At 37.5% G+C, this 22,562-nt stretch overlaps 1 protein-coding gene across 3 annotated transcripts; it reads right to left on the reverse strand.

Moving 5' to 3' along the window:
• Positions 1–1,262: 1,262 nt before the first annotated feature.
• Positions 1,263–13,987, reverse strand: HACD1 (3-hydroxyacyl-CoA dehydratase 1). 3 transcript variants are annotated; one of them, XM_021551662.3, is made up of 8 exons: positions 13,746–13,851; positions 12,932–13,002; positions 9,635–9,752; positions 8,430–8,448; positions 8,260–8,348; positions 5,440–5,561; positions 2,882–3,060; positions 1,263–1,487 (listed from the first exon to the last, which is right to left on the reverse strand). In XM_021551662.3, the coding sequence occupies exons 3-8, from the start codon at positions 9,728–9,730 to the stop codon at positions 1,405–1,407; spliced, it is 588 nt and encodes a 195-aa protein (XP_021407337.1). In that variant the 5' UTR covers positions 9,731–9,752; positions 12,932–13,002; positions 13,746–13,851; the 3' UTR covers positions 1,263–1,404. The 3 variants fall into 3 exon arrangements, with proteins under 3 accessions (XP_021407337.1, XP_021407336.1, XP_021407335.1); XM_021551661.3 differs by lacking the exon at positions 12,932–13,002 and having other exon boundaries at positions 8,260–8,342; positions 13,746–13,987; XM_021551660.3 differs by lacking the exon at positions 12,932–13,002 and having other exon boundaries at positions 13,746–13,987.
• Positions 13,988–22,562: the final 8,575 nt, after the last annotated feature.

Below are 22,562 nucleotides of genomic sequence, written 5' to 3' on the forward strand. Positions count from 1 at the left end.
GACTTCTTTCTCACTTCAACAAGTTTTGTTACTGTTCTCTGAGCTTTCAGATTATCCAATGCTTCATCCCTGAGGCAGCCAAAATATAAGACTGTACTACAGAAATTACCTCAGCAACCACAAGTATTCTGATTTACAGCTGCCTGATGCAGCTCTCCCACATATGTATACACTTCTTTTGACATCAGTGAAGCCAGAAACAAGACAGGTTTGTTGCCTACATTTTCAAAGCTTTGTACCACATTACTACATTTCAATTTTCTTTCTCTCACTAAGTATCCAAGTTTCCTCAAATGCATCACCTTTTCTCTGAATCTGCTAGGCTCTTAGATAAAAATCTCATTTGTTGGACCTGTCCCACTCAAGAATCATATAGTGTAATATCATCTGTAACTTCTATCAATATAGTGTACATCCTTCCTGCAGATTATTGAAGACAAGAAATAGAATTAGGTCAACACAGTATAAACAATTAATGGGGAGGGAGCAATTATAATTGCCCAATGGGATGAATCAAAGCAAAATTTATATTTTAAGATGCCATTTTAAATATATTTTATCCCACTGAGCTATTGAAGAGAAGTCAAATATCTCACAAGCTACAGATTTTCAATGCAATACTGATTTTTCTGCATATATAATTTAAATGTAGCATAGGAAACATGCTGACAATCAGCTTTGCTCTGTGAATGAGTCCCATTCCAGCCACTGACTAGAGAAAGGTAGGTACATCCTATCTTCTCCTCAGCACAAACTTTTAACCAGATAATATTATATCTATTACCCTAAGTATCTTTAAAATTACAAATGAAAATACAGGGAGGTCTAAATTCGCACTGACAATTAAGAATTCCACTATTTTCAAAAGTCCTGGAACTCTGCATGTGATACTGTAATTCAAAACATGTTAAATAATGTGCTACAGTACTTATAATTGGAAAGGTATTACGTAATATAAAGCTTAAATACCATTCAATTCACCTAGTCTATGAAAAACATCATTACCTAATTTACACTCTGATTTCCAGAAGACTCACTTTCAGTACAACTTTGTAACTCTTCTTCTCTCCTTAATAATGACTACAGGTCATAACAGAACTTTCAGAACAGAAGGCACAGTAGCCAACTATTCTTATTCTTAAAGCTATTTGCCAACCTATTGAAAATAATAAAATATTTATTTGAAGAAATAAACAATTAAAAACCAAAGTGATTCTGAAGATGAAAAGGTAGGTCTCAAAATATATTAATTGCAAAAATAATACAGTCCACAGGCACAGGCACAGTTGTTTATTCTTGTTCCATGTTTTAAAACTTGGACTCAGAAAAGTCAGAGGAAGTTTTGGGTTTTTACCCTCTCTTCTTTTCCTTTCCACTAAAAGCACCATGGTTACACAGCGTGATTCAATCGTCCTTTTCCACAATCACTTCTCCATGAAGCACCCTTCTTCTCTGCCGCAGCATGTGGAAGTAGAGTTGTGGAAATACTTAATCAAAGCACAAAAGAAAGCAAATTAGATGGAAAAATTCAACATATCACATAATGGAAAACCACTATTTTACAGAATGATGAACTGAGTAAAAATTATGGCACACACTGGTTGAGTTGATTAAGGTGAATAAAAACAATTCCTGAACATTGCAGTGATTTAAAAAACAATAATTACTTAAAGCTCATTTATCCCTGAATAAATACCCTGTGTTCAAGGAACTTCACTCCAACAGTTTCCTTGTAGAAAAAGGATTTAACCACATTTTGGTAGTGCTTGAAGACTTCAAATTTGTCCCAAGCATTTTTGAAGACTTGGAGGAGGATACAAATTTACCCTGTTTGTTCAAGTCTGAAGAAAGGAGATCTGTCTTTGCTGTCCCTCTGTCATCTATTATATTACTGTCCTACTGACAGAGTCGAGCTTTATATTTAATGGCTAGAAAACTGGATTTATTCCTGAAGTGTTGTTATATAAACAGATGTTAAACTGTTAGTAAATTATCACACCTGAGAATATTTTTTGTTGACGTAAATCTCTCTTGTTGGCCTTCATGGCCTTTTTGGGACAAAAAATTTAAGTGTGTGTGCATATTGTAAAAATCCATATTGAATGTCGCCTTCTCAAATGAATACCTTTCATGAATGCAGATCACCAAGCCTTTAACCTCAGTTTTCCTGCTTTGCAATTTCTCTCTAATCTGCTGCCTCAATGTACAGATTATTTAAAAAATATTATATATTCTATTATTAATATTATTTAAAATATTACATTTGCCTAGTTTGGTCTAGCCCTATTCATGGTGGAATATCTGGTATATCAGGTTGCTTTCTCCTTGTCTTCACTGATTAGGTAGCAGTGGAAATAACACTGGAAGTGAAAGACAGATGCTCTCTCTACTGTTACATCCATGGCTTCTGGCATGCATAACTACAGAGACAAAGTGATTAAACCAGGGACTGCAGATGTTCACATGGTGGGGAGGTTGATTTCTGTGAAAATGAAATCTTAGAGAATACTGATTCAAGTTTTTCCTGAGCAGGCTTGAATGATGATTTTTTCAAGGTAAATAGTTATTAGTAGTAAAAAGCCACAGCAACACAGTTACAGACATTCCTGTGTGTAAGCAAAAACTTTTCTTACTTCATCCAAGTCTGAGAAATAATTCTAGCATTTTCATTGAAATTTTTAAGACAGATTATGCTCCTAAGCAGATCACAGGACACAAAATGTCAGCCAAACCAATTAAAGCACAGTAAACCTTGGAACAACAGAAAACAGGCTTTTACAGTAGAAAGTGCTAAGCAAATTTTAATACAGGCAGTTCTATAGCATCGCTGAAGATTGATTTTTACGATGTTAAAATGTTTCTACAGTTAAACAGTACTTACATGGCACATAGGAGAACATGACAATAATAAGGAAGTAATAGTAGTCAAAGGAGACGTTGTATTTGTTGGGAAGTCTCAGTGAAAACATTCCTGTTTTCTTCACGTAGGGTAAAGCAGCATATATGGTTAGCAGTTCACCTGCAACTCCAGCAGGATACAAAATGATAAAAAAGTTGTATCTGCATTGAAAAAATTAAAAACAAATCTTGTGAGAAACACCCAATAAATTTAGGATTTTCTCTTGTTATTATTAGTGGCTTAGAAATGTATTAAGCTAGTTCCTACTCCAGAATCAGGAATCACATCCTGACTTGACACCAAATATCAGTTTCAGTTACTTTCGGTAGTGTTGCTTAGATTGACAAGGGAATGCATTCTTCAGTGTTTATAAAACAGTGAAGTATCAGAATGTTTTTATGTCTTTCTAGTAAAACAACCCTCAAATTTTTAGTCTCCAATAATGATTTTTTTTAGAATGTACTATTCTTACTCCTGTTTTCACTGAGAGGATTCAGACCAGGACTGAATGTCAGATTCAGATGGTCCTACATATTTTCATCACAGTGCAGCAACACTGGGTAAACTGTATGTACTACAAATTTTTTGAAGATAATGACAATGTTGAAAAACATTAGTGGCCTGTTTTACTCACTACAACATAGAAATATTACATTTACCACTAATGGAAATTGGAATAAAAACAGAAAAGAAAATTACAGTGCCAGAAACTTATCAGATCCATTTTAAAGTGAGATAATGTTCAAATAAAAGGCAAAGCATCCAGCTGAAAGAAAATGTGGTTTGAATGCCAAAGGGCAGATAGGCAGTGACAACATGAAAATTGTAATCAATAGGCCACGTGCTGTCTTTGCACACAGTGCACCATGGATATGCAGGTTCTCCTATGGAACAATTCTCCAGTTAATACAGGGAACAGCAATGAGAGCTGTCACACAGACAGAAAGGTACAATGTGCACTCCCTGACCAAAAGAAATGAGATCCAAAACAACAGCAACTAAGCATGAAATCCTTCTAGAAGCAGAAGGGCTTAGAAGACTCACAGATATGGGGAGTCACAGAATAGTTCAGGTAGGAAAGGACCACTATGAGTCATCTGGTCCAACTTCCCTCCTCAAGCAGGGTTATCCTAAGCACATGGAACAGGATTGTGTCCGAATGGCTTTTGAATATCTCTAGTGAGGGAGATACTGGATTGTCTCTCTGGACAGTCTTTTCCAGTGCTCAGTCACCTGCACAGTAAAGAAGTTATTCCTCATGTTCAGGTGGCACTTCCTGTGCATCAGTTTCTGCCCTTTGCCTCTTGTCTTATTGCTTGGCAGCACCAAGAAGAATGCAGATTAGATAAGAAGGAACTAATACCTTACATATTATTTGTCTCTATGCAGTTATAAGCTAAAGATCAGAAATTCCACCTCTCTTGGTACTATATTCATGCTCAGTTGTGCTGCTTATCTATGAATCTTGATGGGATATTTTAGAGTCTATGAAAAAAATAATATATTTTCAAATTATTTGTTTATATTAATATTTCACCATTTGTCTCTTCAGTGACAATGTTGGTTTTCGCTACTGTCTATATTAAGGAAAAAAAAATCTGTTATTCCAGGGACACAGACCTGATGGCAAAAATTATTAACTGTCAATGTAATCTGAGTGCATTTCTCTTTCTGAAGTCTGTATAAAAAGCTACTGATGATAGCCAATCTGACTATCTTTAAGATTGTCATTTAGTGCTTAAACAAGTCTCTCACTTAGGCACTAGCAAAAAGGAAATGTTTTATAAGAATGGACATAAATATCAGACACATCAAAGAAGCGCATTAGAAGCATCAAACCTATAAAATAAAAATAAAGGAAAATAACAAACCCTTTTAAATAAGAGTCACCTGTACTGAATGTAGGTTAGATATTCTTCTAACATGTCTGCCTTACATGTATTTTTCAAATAACGACTACATAGAACACTACTCTAGTTAGTCTCCTGATAAACACACAGAGTCTCTGTAGTGTACGTGATCTAGTGGCCAACCTTAATAATGCTTCAAAATCAAAATAATTTTGATTTGGAACTCAATTTTTGGTGGATTAAACTAAGCTAGTATTTAACTTCACTACATGAATATAAGTAATAATACAGATTGAGTGACAACAACTGCCACATTTTCAAAAAACTAATATCCACAAAGACTAGCACAGGTGCTTAATTTTGGGCACTGTATTCAGAGCATCATAGTCATACTGCAAATTAAAACATGACTCCAAAAATAGAGAAAAAAAAAAAAACAGAGTAAGAGAAAGCAGAGTTCAAACGGTGAGACACAGAAAGCAAAGAAAAAACCATACCCCAAAACCACAGCTAAAATATTTTTAACATATTAAACCAAGCAACAATGATCCCAAGTACAGAAAGCAACTGACTTGCACTTTGCTGACACATAACCAAAGCTCAAACATCTGCTCTCCTGTGTGTTAGTTCAGCATGCGTGAAACCAACATGCACAGAATCATGAGAAACTCAAGTGCAAGACATCTCCACCTGGCCCATTTAATGAAGTATGGCAAATGGTTGAGCAGGTTGAATGTGTAGAAGGAATATCGAGTAATCTCTGTCACAGTCCATACGACCAGAAAAAGAATAACGCTCTCCTCATTCTGGATCTGCAGAAGTATAAACAACCAACATTTTCTTCATCCTTAGGCTTCTTTTCTGTGCAAACTGCAACAGACTTCTATTTAAGATATACAGAACAGAACTAATATCTTGTAAAGAAAGAAAATTTTGGCACAAAAGTGATATGCTGAAATCATTACCATGTACTGTTCATTATCATATGTGTTTACTAACATACAGATATTTGTCAACTGAGCAATCTTCATCCATTATGCAAATATCAAATTTAAAACCCTGTAATTATGCTTATTCTTCCTCTTTATTCTCTACCAACATTCTTCTAGACTATCTAACTATCCCTTTTCTATCTGTGGTTGATTTATTTGTTTATGTTCTTCCTCCTCAAAACAGCAAGAAAAACAAATTGCTACGGAAGTTATGTTGTTCTCATAATCACTTTTTAATCATTTTGCATTTCACTACTCCATTTCCCAGATTTTCCCTTACTTTTTATCTTGCTTTTCCTTCAATATATAATGCACATCTCCATGAAACTTTAGACCAAAGGAATTCCTTTATATAACCTACTAACTGGAACTTGGTCACAGAAGATCAAGTTTGGCAGACTTCAGGGATCTCTAAGATAGTTAAGGAGCTGGAGCACAGATGGCTCACTAAATGAAGAGTAGTTGGTAGATCAGGAGCTTTGGGTAAACTCAGTCAACAATCCCGTGTAAGATATAAGTTCTGAGTCATTAAACTGCCTCATCAGTAAGTAGCACATCTCTGCTGTTTCAAAACACCGTTTCTTTTTCATTCTGAGTGAACAAATAAACAAAAGTCCCCAAATACAAAGAAGGCGCCTGGGGATCTATTACAAACACTACCTTCTGTGAGGAAGAATTACACACAAGTAATTTTCTTTCCTTTAAGAGGGCAGGAATTTTGTAATACACTTCTATGCCTGAAAGCTGAAAAACTCCAGGGATGTCTGTGAAATAGTATAAAGCAACACAAGTTTTGTTAAAATTATAAAAAGGTAAATGATTTTCCAAAATAAAATGCAACATGGTGTCAAAGCTTATATCTCTAAGATGCTGAAAATCCAAAACTCTTGACACAAAAGTCAAGAAGAATTGTAAGCTCATAATTGTAAGCTCATAAAATTTCACCCTCAATGTGTCAGTCAAAGGTGGTGCAATTTTAGCAGAAAAATCTCACCAACATCATAAAGAAAATGGAGACATAAAAATAGCACCAAAATCACAATCAAATAGCAGCTACTGAAGTGCAAAGACACTCAAACAAATAAGCAAAGGTAAAGACAGAATTAGGCTGCTCTTTGCCTCATGCAATTAGAGACTAACATTGATAACTCAAACTTGGATTCATGTCACAGTGCTAAATCCAAGCAGAAGAGCTTTAAATAAGTATGCAGAGAATTCCTATCTGCTGCCTTGCAAATCTGCAGTCAAGTGGGGAGGTCTGGCTCTGGCTATTATCACTGACATACCTCTCACCACTTAAAGTGACCCTGAACATTCATGACTGCTAAGCAATAACAGCATGAAATACAACCAGACATACATTCAAATGTATTTCTTCTTGGACACAGCTTGGCCTACAGTAGTGTAGACAGAGAAAATAAAAGAAAATGATGAATATGCTTAAGATTTAGTCCACTGCAGATAATAAAAAAAGGCAAAATGCAGTGCTATAGTCCAGCTCACATGTAGGTATTCAATATAAGAATCTTGTTAATCTTTGAGACATTTTGCCTTACAGAAAAATATAAAGAATTAGCTTAAAAGAAAAAAAAAACAACAAACCAAACTAAAAAAAACCCAAACCAAACAAAAAACCGAACAACAACATGGCAAAAGAAGAACAAAAAATTTAACCCTATGAAATGCCTATTTAGTTTATTCCATGCTAAAGATGCAGTGTAGAAAACAAGTCCTCTTGTGCAATGAAATGAAGATTTGATAACTGAGGCAGGTGCTAGGATAATTTATCTGCAGAAGAAAGGTCTATGCCATCTGCTGGTGAGACAGTTTAATGGCTCAGCTTTTCAAGTGCTGAAGAAATTCAGGAGCACAAAACCTTTTACTTAATTTTTTTACATGCCTTTCATAGAAAGCACACCTCATAAACTGAACCTGATGTCCTACTTACTAGTTGTGAACTACTTGCTTCATTCTGCTAAAGGATCACTAGCCTTACAACAGCCACCCAAAGCCAGGCAAATAAGCCATTGTCATTTACACATGTCCTTATGTGACACACTAGAGGTCATAAAATGTCAAGATTACAATAATATTAAAATTTTGAAAAGGTTTCTTAAAAAATAGCAAAATCTCAATTCAAGACATAAATTCAAAGATATAAATTTACCTTTTATTTAGATTAACTCAGCAAGTGCTAATTAAAATTTTTGAAAGGGAACTGTTAATACTAGGGTAGTTTTGCTTGGAAATAATAGGAGTAGTCATTGATTTAATTTAGGCAGATCACAGAGGGCACAATACTGAAAACACTGCTGATTCACAGTTAAGACCCAGACTCTGTCTCCTGGTAAGAATCACACAAACCCTATTTTGTAACCCTAACTTCCAAAATTGCACTCAAATAAGCATTATGTACAGGAACAGAATTAATTTTTGGATTCATCTTCCTTGTGAAATGAGAACTGTAGTATAGCTTCTCCTTAAAAGCAATCAAAACATAACTTTCTCAGACACATACCTGTTTTATACTGTGTGCAATGAACCACACCATGAAGATTCTTGAACTCACTTGGACCCCAGTCACAAGCACAGATGTGCGAACTATTCCTTAAAAAGAGAAACATGTTATCTCTGTTCCACAATTCATGTTTTAACTAGTTACAGGACAAATTAAAACAAAGAACTCACCAACTGCACAGTGGATTACCTGTAAATAAAAATAAGTCAGAGGTTACTGATGTGCTGCATGTTACTAGCTACCCTATAAATATGGCCTTTTGATATTCATATAAACCTAGGCTCAATTCTGGTTTTTGTCTCCCATTAACAGTCATAAAAAGAAATACATGGCAGAGCCCTGGCAATCAGTGTTGGGATGGTCTCAATATCTGAGCTGTGCAAATGAAAGACATTTGTTTTCCAAATTAATTGTAGATATTAGACATTTAGATACTTATAAAGCATTTTATTCAACTAGTAAGCTTCTCTTCCTTATTTGAAGAACTTTAAAGGACAGTGTAGAGGAAGTCACATAAGGAATGCTAAACATTCAGCAATTTTTAAATGTTCTGCATTCATTACAGATTAATAATATTATTATACTTCTGTCAATGACAGCTATGAAGCTTTAGATACAGTGTATTTTCTCATCAGTGATGTTTAGCAAATGAAGTGTTTTTCATTATTTTGGCAGCTTTGAATAGAATTACGGTGAAAGTTTAACAACACAAAAGCCTATATGCAGCTAGTGACATGACTTTAACAGTTGTTAGAACTAGAGATGTTGTGAGAAAAAAAAAGTTAAAATGTGATGAGGCATTCTTTGTTGTGCCTGGGAAAGAACTGCTAGTGGTCCATAAACCCAGCAATAAAGCTTCACTCCATGGATGTACCAAAACTGAGGCCACTAGTTCATAGTTTGCAAAAGTATTATTTAAAGAATATTTTGCACACCTTGCACAGGCCCCGTTGCAATGGATTATATGGGGTGCATGAATCCCATCTTGAAATAGCAGAAGCAGGAAAGGCACAGAAGGATAGTAAGTCCAGTATAAAAAATATAAGATAAGCTATAATCTCTGACATGGTGACATCTACTAGAGGGCTGATCTGCTGGCTGTAATGCCTTCAAGATTTTGCCTTTTGCATTAAATACTCACAAATCAAAGCAGTTCTCAGGCACTGATTTAAAGAAATATTAGAATTAAGTCTGAAAAACATGTGCCCATTTGTTTCAAGTAATCACCTTGCCCCACCCCCAAAACTTAATTAAATAATGAAGTAAAAAGGACTTTTAGTACCAATATAATATTTTTATTTTAAATTCAGGATAATAATGTGTTTTGCCTATCATATGCAGCATCCAGTAAAGCAAACTAATGTTTAAAATTTACCTCAAGCAAAGCAAATGTCTGGAAAAATTTAAGCGTCTTTTGAACGCTTCTGAATAAGCCTCTATGTGTTCCTTTCTGTATATAAAACCGCACCATGGCAATACCTAATACCAGCCACCTATAAAAGAAAGAGAATGGATACATTTCAAATTAGAATTCTAAAAATATCCATCCATGATAAATAATTTAGTAGAGTATTTTTCTTCACAGATTAACTTTGATTCCTCACTTGTCGGTGTTCTTAGATCATCAAAAAATATCTTTATAGACATAAATAGTATATATTATGTAAACATTACACTCATCTTTTTACTTGGAAAACAATGCAGAATAACTTGCTGCCTTCTGAGGATTGACTTAATTGAGGGAGCCCCCCAAAACCACCCATCCATCAGACTTTTCTGCAGCAGTGACTATGTATTTTTACTATTGAATCCTCATGCACCTTGACTATGAGCTTGGCACTAAAGTCACTGTTTGGGTTAGAAGTTTGTAAATGTAAAGGACTGGAATTTATGCAAATCAGTTTTACATTTTTCATGGCCTCTCAACTCACTGATTTCAGGACTGACTAGTAATCTTAATGCTCCTGTTTGTGATTGTCCATATTAAGGTACCACTGTAATTATGTTTTCCAAAGTGTTGAGGAATGTTTTAAAAGTTGACTTAAAAATCAGACTCCAAAGTGCTGAAAGATGGGTGTTCTATGCTCCTGACTTCAAGAAACATATTCAACTAGCACATTTGAGGGGATTGGATGAATTTATTTTGGTTTTTTTAGGAAACTGAGCAATTATGCTAACTAATAACCTTTCCAGTGTAAAAGAAAGAAAAAGCAGCAGTATCTTTTAATCATGGTAGAATTTGCCATAAAATTTAAATTGAGATTTAGAATGGAAATTGAGATAAAAAATAAACATCTAAATAGTGGGTTGATCCCACCACCTGCCCAAACTCTGTAAAATAATCCAAGGTATGAAAAATTCCTTCCATGTAATAAACCCATTTTTATATCATAAGGATTTTCAAAACAGTGTGCTGTATCTTCCTTAATCATGGGATTAATTGGGTAGGAACAGACCTTAGAGATCAACCCCCTCTGCCATAAGCAGAGACACCTTCTACTAGACAAGGTTGCTCAGGGCCCCATCCAACCTGGCTTTGAATACTTCCAAGGAATGGAGCACCCAGGGGTTCTTTGGGCAACTTCTGCAAGTGCCTCACTACCTTCTGAGTAAAGAATTTCTTCCCAATATCTCATCTAAACCTGCCTTCTTTCAGTTTAAACCCATTATTTAAACTCTTATTCTATCACTACAGGCACATGTCCCTCTCAAGCTCTCTTGTGGGCTCCATTCAGGAGCTGAAATTATGTCAGCCTGGAGCCTTCTGTTCTCCAGACTGAAAAAACCCAACTCTCTCAGCCTTTCAGACCTATATCTCATTCTTAAAATACTGCATAAGCAAGAAGACTGAAAACTTCAGGTTTCAATCCAAAAAAACTAAGAAAGTACAAAAATTCTTTAACATAGGTATAACAAGAGCTATGGATGTCTATTTTGAGAGGTAAAAGTAAAAATCAAAAATTTTAGTTTAATGTCTTCTTGAAATTGCTGGAGCAATTACTCGGTCATTTGATTCTCCATAAAGCCATAGCAAGTATATTCTACAGCAACATGAGCTCTGGCTAAGGAAGGGCCCAAGTGGCAAAGCAGAAGGGCTTCAGAAATACTCAGAGACAGATTCAGAGAGATTATAAACATTCAGAGAAATATTTACACAAACATTTGGACGAATATTTTAACTCATCCTCTTGTAGCCCTCCCTAAACATAAGGTACAGGCTAGCACTGGAAACAGGGTACCTGGAAACAGTATTCTTTGGTCAGTCCACTGTGCTGTGAGATGGTGAGAGGCGCCAGGATCCTGAGAGCTCCCCGCTCACCTCGGGTGGCACGGACTGCAGTACAGCCCCTCAACAGCTCCTGCTGCTATGCAGTCACTTGGTGTGCCCCATTCCAGCACTCCATGACAGCATTTCAAACTCACATAGAGCCAGTCAGGCTTCTCCACACAGCAGGAATCATTCCCCTCTTTGATCCCTTCTACTTTAAGCCCATGAATCTGATCTGTCAGTGCTCCAAAATTTTCCCTGCAAGTGTTACTTAGATTTTATAACGGATTTTAAATATGAGTGCATTTATTTCAGGTTGTCTCCCACCACTATGGAAACAAAGAATTACTGGAATATCACTGGTAGTCTTTCACAGTGGAATTGCCTGTTTTACAGTGAAGTGTTTGACAAGAGGAAGGTGATAGTGAGTTTACATCCAGCTGGCAGCACAAATGTGGCAGCAACAGCTCTGTCTGAGACTTAGATTGAGAAGTCATAATACATTTAACCTAACAAGGCATTTTCTGCATCTCATTTCACAACCAAAGAGTTGCAGAGAGAAGTAACATTGGACTACACCAGAAGATGGCAAAAGTATTTTTCTTAAATTATTTCTTTATGTGGACATAAATTTCTATAGCTAGATTTATTCAGCTGTCAGTGGTTTTGACTTTGGATCTCAGGAAAGTCCTCATACTGACTATTACATATCACCAGGAAATGGAAAATACTTTCTGTAATAGTCCCAGTTGGGACTTTCAGCAAGACCGAGTATTGGTCCATCATTTTAGTCCTTTAAATCTGTTTGTAAACAAAGATAAGCTGTAGGGTTTTTTATTAGAATGGTTGTTTCATTCTAATAAATGAAACATAACATGTAGTTATGCATTAGTTTGTTAAAACTCCAGAAACATTTTGCTATATTGCACTGTCTGGACAACTGGACAAATATACTGTTCTAGTTAAATATTTATGCTGTGTAGTGTCTCTGTTAAGTATACCCGTATTTCAAATATGTATTTTTCTCTTAAACTGTACCCATAAATGATTATAAGAATTTATTCCTATCTCTTTTTTTTCTGCTTCCACATGAAAAATTCAATTTTGTATGTCTTAATTTCTTTTCATATTAATGGAAAACGTGAGAGAAAGAAGTGGGAGACAGGAAGCAGCACTTAAGGTCAAAACTAATACAGTTCGATAATCTTTTAGAGACATATAAAAGTCAGTGGCAAGAGTCAGTGTTCATTAGCAAATTCACACATGGAGCACAAGACTGGTAATTCAATGAGGTAACATTAGCCTCCATGTAAAAGCACTTTTCAAAAAGTGCTGCAATAATATATGAACAAACTTTAATACATACTCAAGATTCACAGTTGTTAGTGAGAAGAAAGCCATTACCATCACATTCCTGGCTTTCTCCAGCAGTGCTTGAGCTCCTGCCTCAAGTGCGGCGCGTTAGTTTTACTCCTCTACGGGATTCAAAGGGCAACCAAAGTAAAACTGTTCTCATGATGAATATCACACTAGAAGTTGCAAATTTTTTCATTCTTAGCTTTCTTTTAAATATGTGGAAATAAATAGCTTGAGGTTTTTCCCCCCACGTGTTAGCGAACAGGGAAAATTTTCAAGAAGTGAGAATATGCGCTTCGAGGACTAACAACAAAAAGCTGACTGCTCTTATGATCTGCTATTCAAAATAAATACCCTCGTTCCTCAGCGCAAAGCCTCGCAGCACGGAGCACAAGCTAAAATGAATCTCCTGGGCTACTGTTCCGCCTCCAGCGGTCCGCGCTCCCGCCCGCCGCCCGGGCCGGGCTGGCCCTGGACAGCTGTGCCCGCCGGGAGCCGGAGCTCCGCTCTGACACAGCCAGGGCGCACGGAGCCGGCGCCGAAGCCCCGGCGGCACCGAGGAGCGCGGCCGGCGCCCCGCGGGCGGCCAGCAGCCCCCTCCGCCTCCGGCGAGGCCGCGCCGCGGACGCGGCTCCCCGCCCGGCATTCCGGCCCCGGCTATACTTAACCTCCGCGCCGGGCGCGGGCTGACGCGCCGGCTGGCAGCGCTGCACCGTATTAGGCAATGCTCGGCAGGCGAGGAGAGCCCCGGGCCGGCGGCTCCCCCGCGTCCCGGCTCTCCCGCCCGGCCCTGGCCGCGCCGCCCGCGCTCCGCCGCTCCGCGCCCCGCGGAGGCGCCGCGCTGCCGCCCGCGCCCGCTCACCCCGCGGTCATGGCGACGTTGTAGAAGATGAGCCACGTCGTGGCCAGGGCGCCCAGCTTCTTCTTCTTCTTGCCATTCTCCTTCTCCTCCACCGCGCCGTTGCCGCCTCCGTCCTCCTCGCTGGACGCCATGGTTCCCGGCCGGGAGCGCGGCGCACACGGGGAGGAGGGGCTCCCGCGGCGGGGCTGCGGCGCGCTGACAGCGGGCCCGGCGCTGTCTCTCACCCCATCTGTCTTCCCCGCGGGCCGCTGCCGCCGCCAGCCGCTCACATGGCCCTGCGCGCTCCTCCCTCCGCGCCGCGGGTCCCCCGGGGTCAGCCGGAGCCTGCGGGGCGGTGCGCCTCCATCCGCGGGGAGGTCCCGCTAGGATGCTACCTGGCCTTGCCGTCGGGCAGCAGCAGCGGGCACTGCCCACCTCAGAAAAAGTGACAGAAGATTGCGCAGGTCTTGGAAACGCAGAAATGGCTGTCTGAGATAGAACACCTGGAGTCTGGCCAGAGACCGACTGGTGGGAATATGCCCAGGCCTCCACCTCCGAGGCCAAACAGCGACCTGCCAAGGTGACCGCGACAGGCTGGTGGGTCTCCATAAATACCACCCTCAATATAGGAGGAAGACTAAGGCTCATACCTGAGAAGGGGAAATTTCTTCCAAAGTATGAAGAGCACCCAACTGGCAGACTGAAGGATAGATTTGAGTATGCAGGTTACCTTGTAAATGTCTGGTCTCTGCAAGTGCACAGGGAAGCTAAGCCAGTACAGGTAGCATTGCTGGGACTGGCTCTGGAAGGGAGAGAGCCTTAGCCTGACCTAATGTGACATGATGCTTTAGAAGTGTGGGCTGCACCCAACTATTCTCACACCTGGCTAAGTCTCTGCTAGCCTGGGGGCGCAGGCTCCTCATTTCCACAGCTAAGCCTCAGCCCAAATACCTCGGACACAGGCATATACAGACAGAAGAATTCCAAAACTGGATCAGGATATCTTTGAAATGCTACTTGTTAAGTAGAATTTAAGGAGTCCAAGTCTGTCTACTTTAGAATGAGGTGGGTATTTCAATACTGAAGACACACCTGGATGTCTCATGTCAAGGGCCTTCATGTAAAGATAAGCAGATGTGCTAAACAAAACCTAAGTCTCCCCCTCCTCAGCAAAGCACACAAGCAGACGTTCATCTTTCAGCCTTAAAACACACACCAACTGGCAACAGCAAATATATAATGTGTAAAATGAGTAGTTGGCAAAAGACCACATTATATATGCTATTAGATTACTCTAGGGACCAATATTACACATACACAGATGCTTTTTGTGTTCAAGTAATAAATATAATCCAGTTTGAGAATCTTGTAGTTAAAAAATCAAGACAAAGCATTTACACACAGGATTGAATGACCCAACTCAGAAGTTTTTGTCAATACAGGTTAATCTGAGTCTATATGTCATCACAATGTGACAACTATAAGTTGGTTTAAACTTTGGTTTTCCATAATATTTTCAATATTATTTTAATTCTGGATATTCCTGCTATTTTACTTACATGTTTTCTCCACTTGAATTCCTCTTCTCTCTTCAAACCATTTAATTTTTTTTGGCTTTGGCAACATAGTGTTGAAAGACAACAAAAATTAACCACATATTATGAGTAAAGTTGTGTTTTTTCTCATTTGATTTTGTCAATTTATGAATTCATTAACTGATGACGATTTTCTTAAATTATGGTACACAGAGAAAGGCATAACTCAATACCAATTTTTAATACCAATTTTTATATTTTACTACTTGTAGCTGTCCTTTTCCATGTTTCTTTTGAGATTTTTCCACAGCAGATTTGAGGCAATAAATCCTATTTTCTTTCTGAAGTAAAACTTTTCCATTTTTTAATGCCTTCTTGGATGTTTTCGATTCTTTTGCTCAAAATCTTTTGAAATTTGATACGCAATGTTTGTCTAATTCTCATTAAAATTCTGTATTGTTTTCCTTCCCCTATTTATTTGCTCAGATTTATTGATTTTGGATGCACGCATTATCTATAATGATGACTGAGTTTCTCTTCAGTTAATTTAGGCAATTCAGAACTCAGTGGCGAGGATAAGTGTCTCAATGTGTTTGCTCTAATATTGTGGTTACTATTTATTCAGCTTACAGTTTCACTTGCTATCACACCACTCATTCACCCAATTGATGAAAACCTGAATATCCCCATAACCTTTTCTTGGATTGAAATAAATGGAACATTTTCTTCCATCTGCAAGATTTGCCATCCCCATTTGGCTATGTTTCCCAAACATTTATTAAAGTATTAAGCACAAAACATATTGCAGAACTGTTGTAAACACCCCACTGCTGTAATTTTGCTTTAATAAAGTTGCACCTTGTTTCCATCTCCCACGTTCTAAACCATGGAGATATTTTATTCCTTAATCTGTAGCTACTTCATATCCTGAGTAGTTCCTCTGTGACATTTTTTCAGCAGCATTTTCAAAACATATTTGTTGTGTTAATCCTTTTTTTTTACTAATCTGTTTTTATAATTACATGTTTCAGGAATTGCAATAAATTAGTTGAAATGTAATTTCTTTTTCATAAATTTCCCTATTGTTACTCTTTAAATCATTATTTCTTTCAATTACAATATATATATTTTGTGGTTACTAGTCTGTATTTTCCAAATTCTTTATTTAAATTTGATAAAATGTCAGCTATTTTCAAAGCATTAAGTACAGTATCTTTACTTAATTAGAAATAATGTTTATATAGTATCAAAATTATTTAATCTAATATTTCAACTTTGACTAGCACCTTTTGACCCCCAAAAATCTCAAAATAATTAATATGATAGATTTTCTTTGCATACAGAAATTTAATCAATATAAGTGAATAAACTTATTTATTAATTGCATTATCTTAATCAGCTTTTAAAATCAGTTATGACTGGCTTATCAATTGAGGTGAACTTTGCTGTTATTTAAACACAAACCAACCTTTCCAATACATTTCAAGACAGATCAAGGTCTTTTATGTTGTAGGTGAAATCATCATTGTGTGTCATGTTAATTCTCAACCTTTCCTGGCAATTTACCTTTATTTACTCTAGCTCCAAGTCATCAACACTGCTATACTGTTACTGCAAAAATAAGTGGTTTTCTTGGTCTTCTTCATGATTTATATTATCATTATATATTTTACGTCTAGATTCCTATTGCACACACAGATACTCAAAACCTTATAAAGGTTTTTACTTCCAATCTATTTCCAGAAATACATAGTGAAGCTTATATGAGATTATTTTCTAATGAAATGTTTTACAGTGTTTTGGGGTTTTTGTTACAAAATCTATCTATTCAATATGGAAACACTTCTATGGAACAAAAAATTATAGTGCTCTGAAAAAATTATAACAACTTACCAGCTCCACGATTGCAGGGGAATGTCATCTACCATTGAATGCTTCAAGAGCTACTTGATATGAATCCTGCATAATTACCTTTATACTTCAGACTAGTTAAATGTTAGACAGTAACTTAAAATCCTGGCAAGAGGAATTTGTTAAAAAATTTAACAGCTTTGATTCTGCTTGTCCTTCTACCCTGTCTTCAGTTAAGGTTCCCAATGCACTGCAAGAACAATGTGTTTAGACAACAGACTTCATATATACTACTTGCACACTATCTAGGTTTATGGTATGTAGGAATCAATGAGATATTCAAGGATAAATGCAAGTAAACAGAATTTTGTCTAAATTAAACAACACTGTGTGTGTCTTTTTGTGCATTCATCCAGGTGCATAGATCTATTATTTAATTTTCTATGCTAGGAATTTGATAGAAGATGCCTTCAAAAAATGTGGTGTATAATGGATTGCATAAATCTTGTGGGAAGAACTAGAATATCTCATATTTGGCACTTCTGAAGCAGTTAGAGTTTTGCACTGCTACTACAAAATAAATTATTCATATTAAGCCTCTGACTGTACAGCTAAGTAGTTAGCAAAGGAAAAGAAGTGTTATGAACACAGGCTGAAGTGGAATTTTACATTTCTGTTATAAAATTACAAAAATTTTGGTGTGAAAATTTAAAGTTTTTTTGTATGGAAATTATTGATTCTACATATCTGAAACCTACTGGTTCATTAAATGTTCTGAAAACCGCATTAAGTGTGGAATGCCCCTGGATGTATTGTTCTGTTTAATCCTCTCCAAGAACAAAACCATAATGAAAACTGCAATGCTGAAGAACAAACACATGTTAAAGGGAGATGGCTATCCTGCTCATTTGAGTTTATTTGAGTTTGGTTTATCTGAGTTTTTTGATTTATCCAAACTCAGAGTAGTTTTCAGTATAATAGACAAATTGAACTCTGTACAATTATTTTCTTTATGTGATATTTTAGATATGATGTGATCTGCACAGTTGGAGCCTTTGGACACTGCAGACTGTCTGTATCAAGAAGCTAACTCCACTTTAATATTCAAATTTTGTATGTATGTATATATATATATATATATATATATATATATATATATATAACATTTGAAATTAGTACTATTAACTTCAATTGTACTGTTCATGTGAGTAAAATAAAATACACTTTGAAAATTAACTGGTAGCATAAATATATTCTTAAATTCCCTTTTATATATTATACGATAAAAGTATTATTCTTATAAAGACACTTTTCTACCTCACCCAACAGATATCACACAAATTTTTCACAGGGTTTCACAAAACACACTTCAATAATACTACAAATTCCTTAAGATTTTCTGTGTATTTCAGTGGTAGCTTACTTGTGTGAGAGCTACAATGTCTATAGAGAAGACCACTTCCATTATTAGTTTCAGAGCAGGCACAATCTAAGCTTGTTATTTAGTTTTATTTCAAGAGCTTGAGTTAAAAAGGGCTCTTTATCATGTGAGTGGTGTTCCAGTCTGATGCCTGCTGTGGTCAGTAGAAGTAATTCTATTTCCTTCTTCAAAATGTGGTGGAGAACAAAAAGATTAATTTTAACCTCATCATTGGTGGGAAACTGGTCTGAGTTATCAGCATGAAAAAATGACCATATGGGGTGTGGTCAGTTTGGCCACACTGAGAACAGGTGTTTGTGCCAAAAAAAGCACTAGGACAAGCTATTCCCTACAGCAGTGTCAGGAAGCTGGCACAGAGTGATGCTCTGGCCAGCATCCCCAGGGAAGCCCAGGCACCCAGGGATCCCAGCAGCCAGCACCTTACAGGTTACCTGCCTTTCACAGGTAGATCACAATAGATTACCATAAGAGTACTCAAGCAAATAGCATAAACATATTTTTGTGTTTGACTTCAATGAACTTGTTTTCCAAAATAATTTAACAAAACTTCAGTGTAAATGTATTAAATATTTCTTCATGTGAGTTGCTTCGAAATTACTGCTTTGAATTCAGAGAGACTGAGGAAGATATAAACCCTTGTTTCTGGCATCCCTGTGCAAATATTAACTAGAAAGTTGCACATCACAGTGTTTAATGTTGTCAGGGCAAAATGAATTATTTTACAAAATTTAATAGTAGAATCTTTGCCTAGTTCTAAGATTACATGGGTTTGAAGGATTTCCAGTTATTTGCTTCATATAATCCTACTTGCATACTTCATAAATATTAAGGCAAAAAGCGACAATTAAATAATTTTAGCCTGATTTCCTAACACCAGACACCAGACATACTGTATTGATATGTTTCATATATTTTCTCCATACATAATGGAATAGATAAGATTACTGTAAGCCATGCTGCTTGGACACTTGCAAAATATTAGAACATATACAGTAAGGTTATAGATGGGAAGTAAATCACTATGGTCCAGTAGCTAAAGCATCTACATGTGCCCTGTAACTGGAAAAATTTTGTCTTTGTCATATCATTGTATCGTTATGCAGTACAGCATCTTGTAAGCCATCCAAAACATTTTGTTCTTGCCCTGTCAAAGACAAAAACTGTGATTAAATGGATGGCTGGCACTTACTCTATTCTGAGCTTTTCTCTTTTCCTTTGATTATCCTTTCTTCACAGTTTCCAGTTCCAAAAGCAATGTACACAGTAGACTATAATGAAAATGCAGTTAAAATAAAGGTCAGTGGGACTGATTTGTGAGACAATCATTGTTCTTCATATCTGTCTCCTTGCTAGAAGTGTACTGGCCTGACTTTTTCCTGGCACCATACACTTTGTTTTTACAATGCAGCAGCTACCAAGATATGCTAAAATAAATGGGCATGACAAATAAAATACTACCCCAGCAAACTGGAGCTGCAGTGGGTCGCTATGTCTATAATGGCTTTGCCTTATTTTAAGAAAATGCTTGTCTAATGCAGATGGATGTCAACTGAGTGATTGTAAAGAACATTAGAACTTCCCCAGCAGATTTACAAGTTGGTCCTCTTAGATATCCTTTCCTACAGAAGACTATAGAAAAATGAATAATTGTATATCATCAGAATCCAAAATTTACCTTCATATGAATAAACTCTTGTCATAATTTTAAGTAAAAGTCACAAATTATATAAACAAACAGCATAAGTAAAACACTTTATCAAATTTAGGTGTATGTCACATCTTTAAAATCCAGGAAGCGTGTTATGCTGAAAATTAACTGAATACCTGCCTTTATGAGACTTCACCTGGAGTACTGGATTCAGCTCGGGGTACCCCAACATAAGAAGGATGTGGACCTGCTGGAATGAGTGCAGAGGAGGCCATGAATATGATCAGAGAGCTGGAGCAACTCTGCTATGGAGATGGGCTGAGAGAATTAGGGCTGTGCAGACTGGAGAAGAGAAGGCTCTGGGAGAACTCATTGCAGCCTTCTGGTATCTGAAAGGTGCCTGCAAGAAAGGTGGAGAGGGACTTTTTAACAAGGACATTGTAGTGACACAGCAATAAGACAAGGGGTAATGGCTTTAAAACTGAAACAGGGTAGATTTAGATGAGATATTGGGAAGAAATTATTTGCTGTCAGGGTGGTGAGGCTCTGGAACATGTTGCCCAGAGAAGTTGTGGGTGCCCCAAACCTGGCAGTGGTTCAAAGATTGAACAGGGGTGTGAACAACCTGGTGTAGTGGAAAGTGTCCCTGCCTAGGGCAGGGGGATTTGAACTAGATTACCACTAAGGTCCATTCTAACCCAAGCCATTCTGTGATCTCTTAGCTGTATCTGAACAACAGTACTATATAAAAAGAGAAGTGTGCAAAGAAAAAAGACATGCCTGCACCAGTCATCTGAGACTGCTTACTTCAGACAAAAGTAGCACACATTTTAAAAAAAAAAAACAACACCCTACTTAAAACTTGCTATAAGGCTGTCTAGAGACAAGCCCTAAGTCAGAGAACTGTTGGACAAATAGGCTCATCTGTGAAATCAACAGAGTCACTGTTGCAGAGGCCATCTTCAGAATGAGGTCCAAAATAGAACAGATGAATAATCCCCTGGACATGCCTGTTTTTCCTGACCCAGACTGCTGAAGTACTGTCCCCAGCCATGCCTTCCCACCTCTTCACATGCCTGATCTAATTCCAAGGTGAGTCAGAGGTATGACATGATCCAACAGGGAACTTCTCTGCAGTGAGGTAGTTTTCAGCTGGATCAGCTGATTGTGCAGCCACAAATGAAATGGATCAAATTCCAAATCTAATACAAGAAATGTGGTGGCAGCACATAGTTGTGGGCACAGGGCAGTGTTGCTACATTCTCTTTCAGCTGTAGATCCCCCAAAATTAGATGCAATTTGAGACTGTATCTTTGATCTGTATGCCTTACTTTTAGATAGCTAACTTAGGCAGCAGTAGGAAATAATACAAGCATTTTGAACTACATCCAGTAAAGATGTAGTTCACACCTGTTTATTAATAGCATATAGATTAACACACCTGTTCTTAATAGCATATTCATTATACTACTCACACATAAGGTGGAAAAGCTGGTTTCGATAGCCATTTATGTCAGAGAGGGCAAACCTCCCTCTTCCTGGGAGAGTGCTCTACCTACCAGCCATGGAAAAATGCTAGAGTCACGAGACAGGGAAAAGAGGGAGAAATCAATACAATATGGAGTTTTGGAAGTACTTCACACTGTGTCCACAGTAAAAAAAAAATCATTACAGAATTAAAATATGAGCCATGATTACAAACCCTTAAGATGCTTCCTGGTATAGACTGCCTTTTTTCAAAATGTTCAGTAAGGTATTGGGAAGGAAGATTGGGTTGGAATGCTTTTAGGCTGAAGGCAGTCTAAAACCCCAGTTCCCCACAAGTGTTGTGTTAGCTCTTCCTGCAGGACGACTGAATAAAAGCTCTGCTTGTTTTGAAAGGATTCCTACCATTAATTTTGAACTGATCGGAAAGAAGGGATGAGAAAGGAGGGGATAAAGCAGGCTCAGAGGACATCTACCATATGTCTTTTGTGAACATAATGGGGGATGATGAATGGGGAGGAGGTAAAGTATCCTCTGAGAGTATTTAGTAGTTGAATAGAGGTAGAATCCAAAGAAAACATGAAATTCCTTACAAGTAGTCAGTTCTACACAGCAGATCAATGCTGACCTGCATTAGCTACTGAAAACAGTTGCTAAACAGTAAAGCAGAACTAGAGGTCTGGGAAAGAAACCTTAGTAAAATAACAAAGTGCTTAGTGACTGTAAATCCTTGTGGGAAAAGGCTTGGTGTGCAGTTTTCATTTGATGTGTCAGAAGTCTGCCTAATGCATGCAATCACATTCATTATTGAGCATAGTTAATGCTATTGATCACATCCAGTGTTTCTGCCCTGCAAACAGTCATAGCACCTCTTTCAT

Source organism: Lonchura striata, chromosome 1 (assembly GCF_046129695.1).
Source record: "Lonchura striata isolate bLonStr1 chromosome 1, bLonStr1.mat, whole genome shotgun sequence".
NCBI classification, from domain to species: domain Eukaryota; kingdom Metazoa; phylum Chordata; class Aves; order Passeriformes; family Estrildidae; genus Lonchura; species Lonchura striata.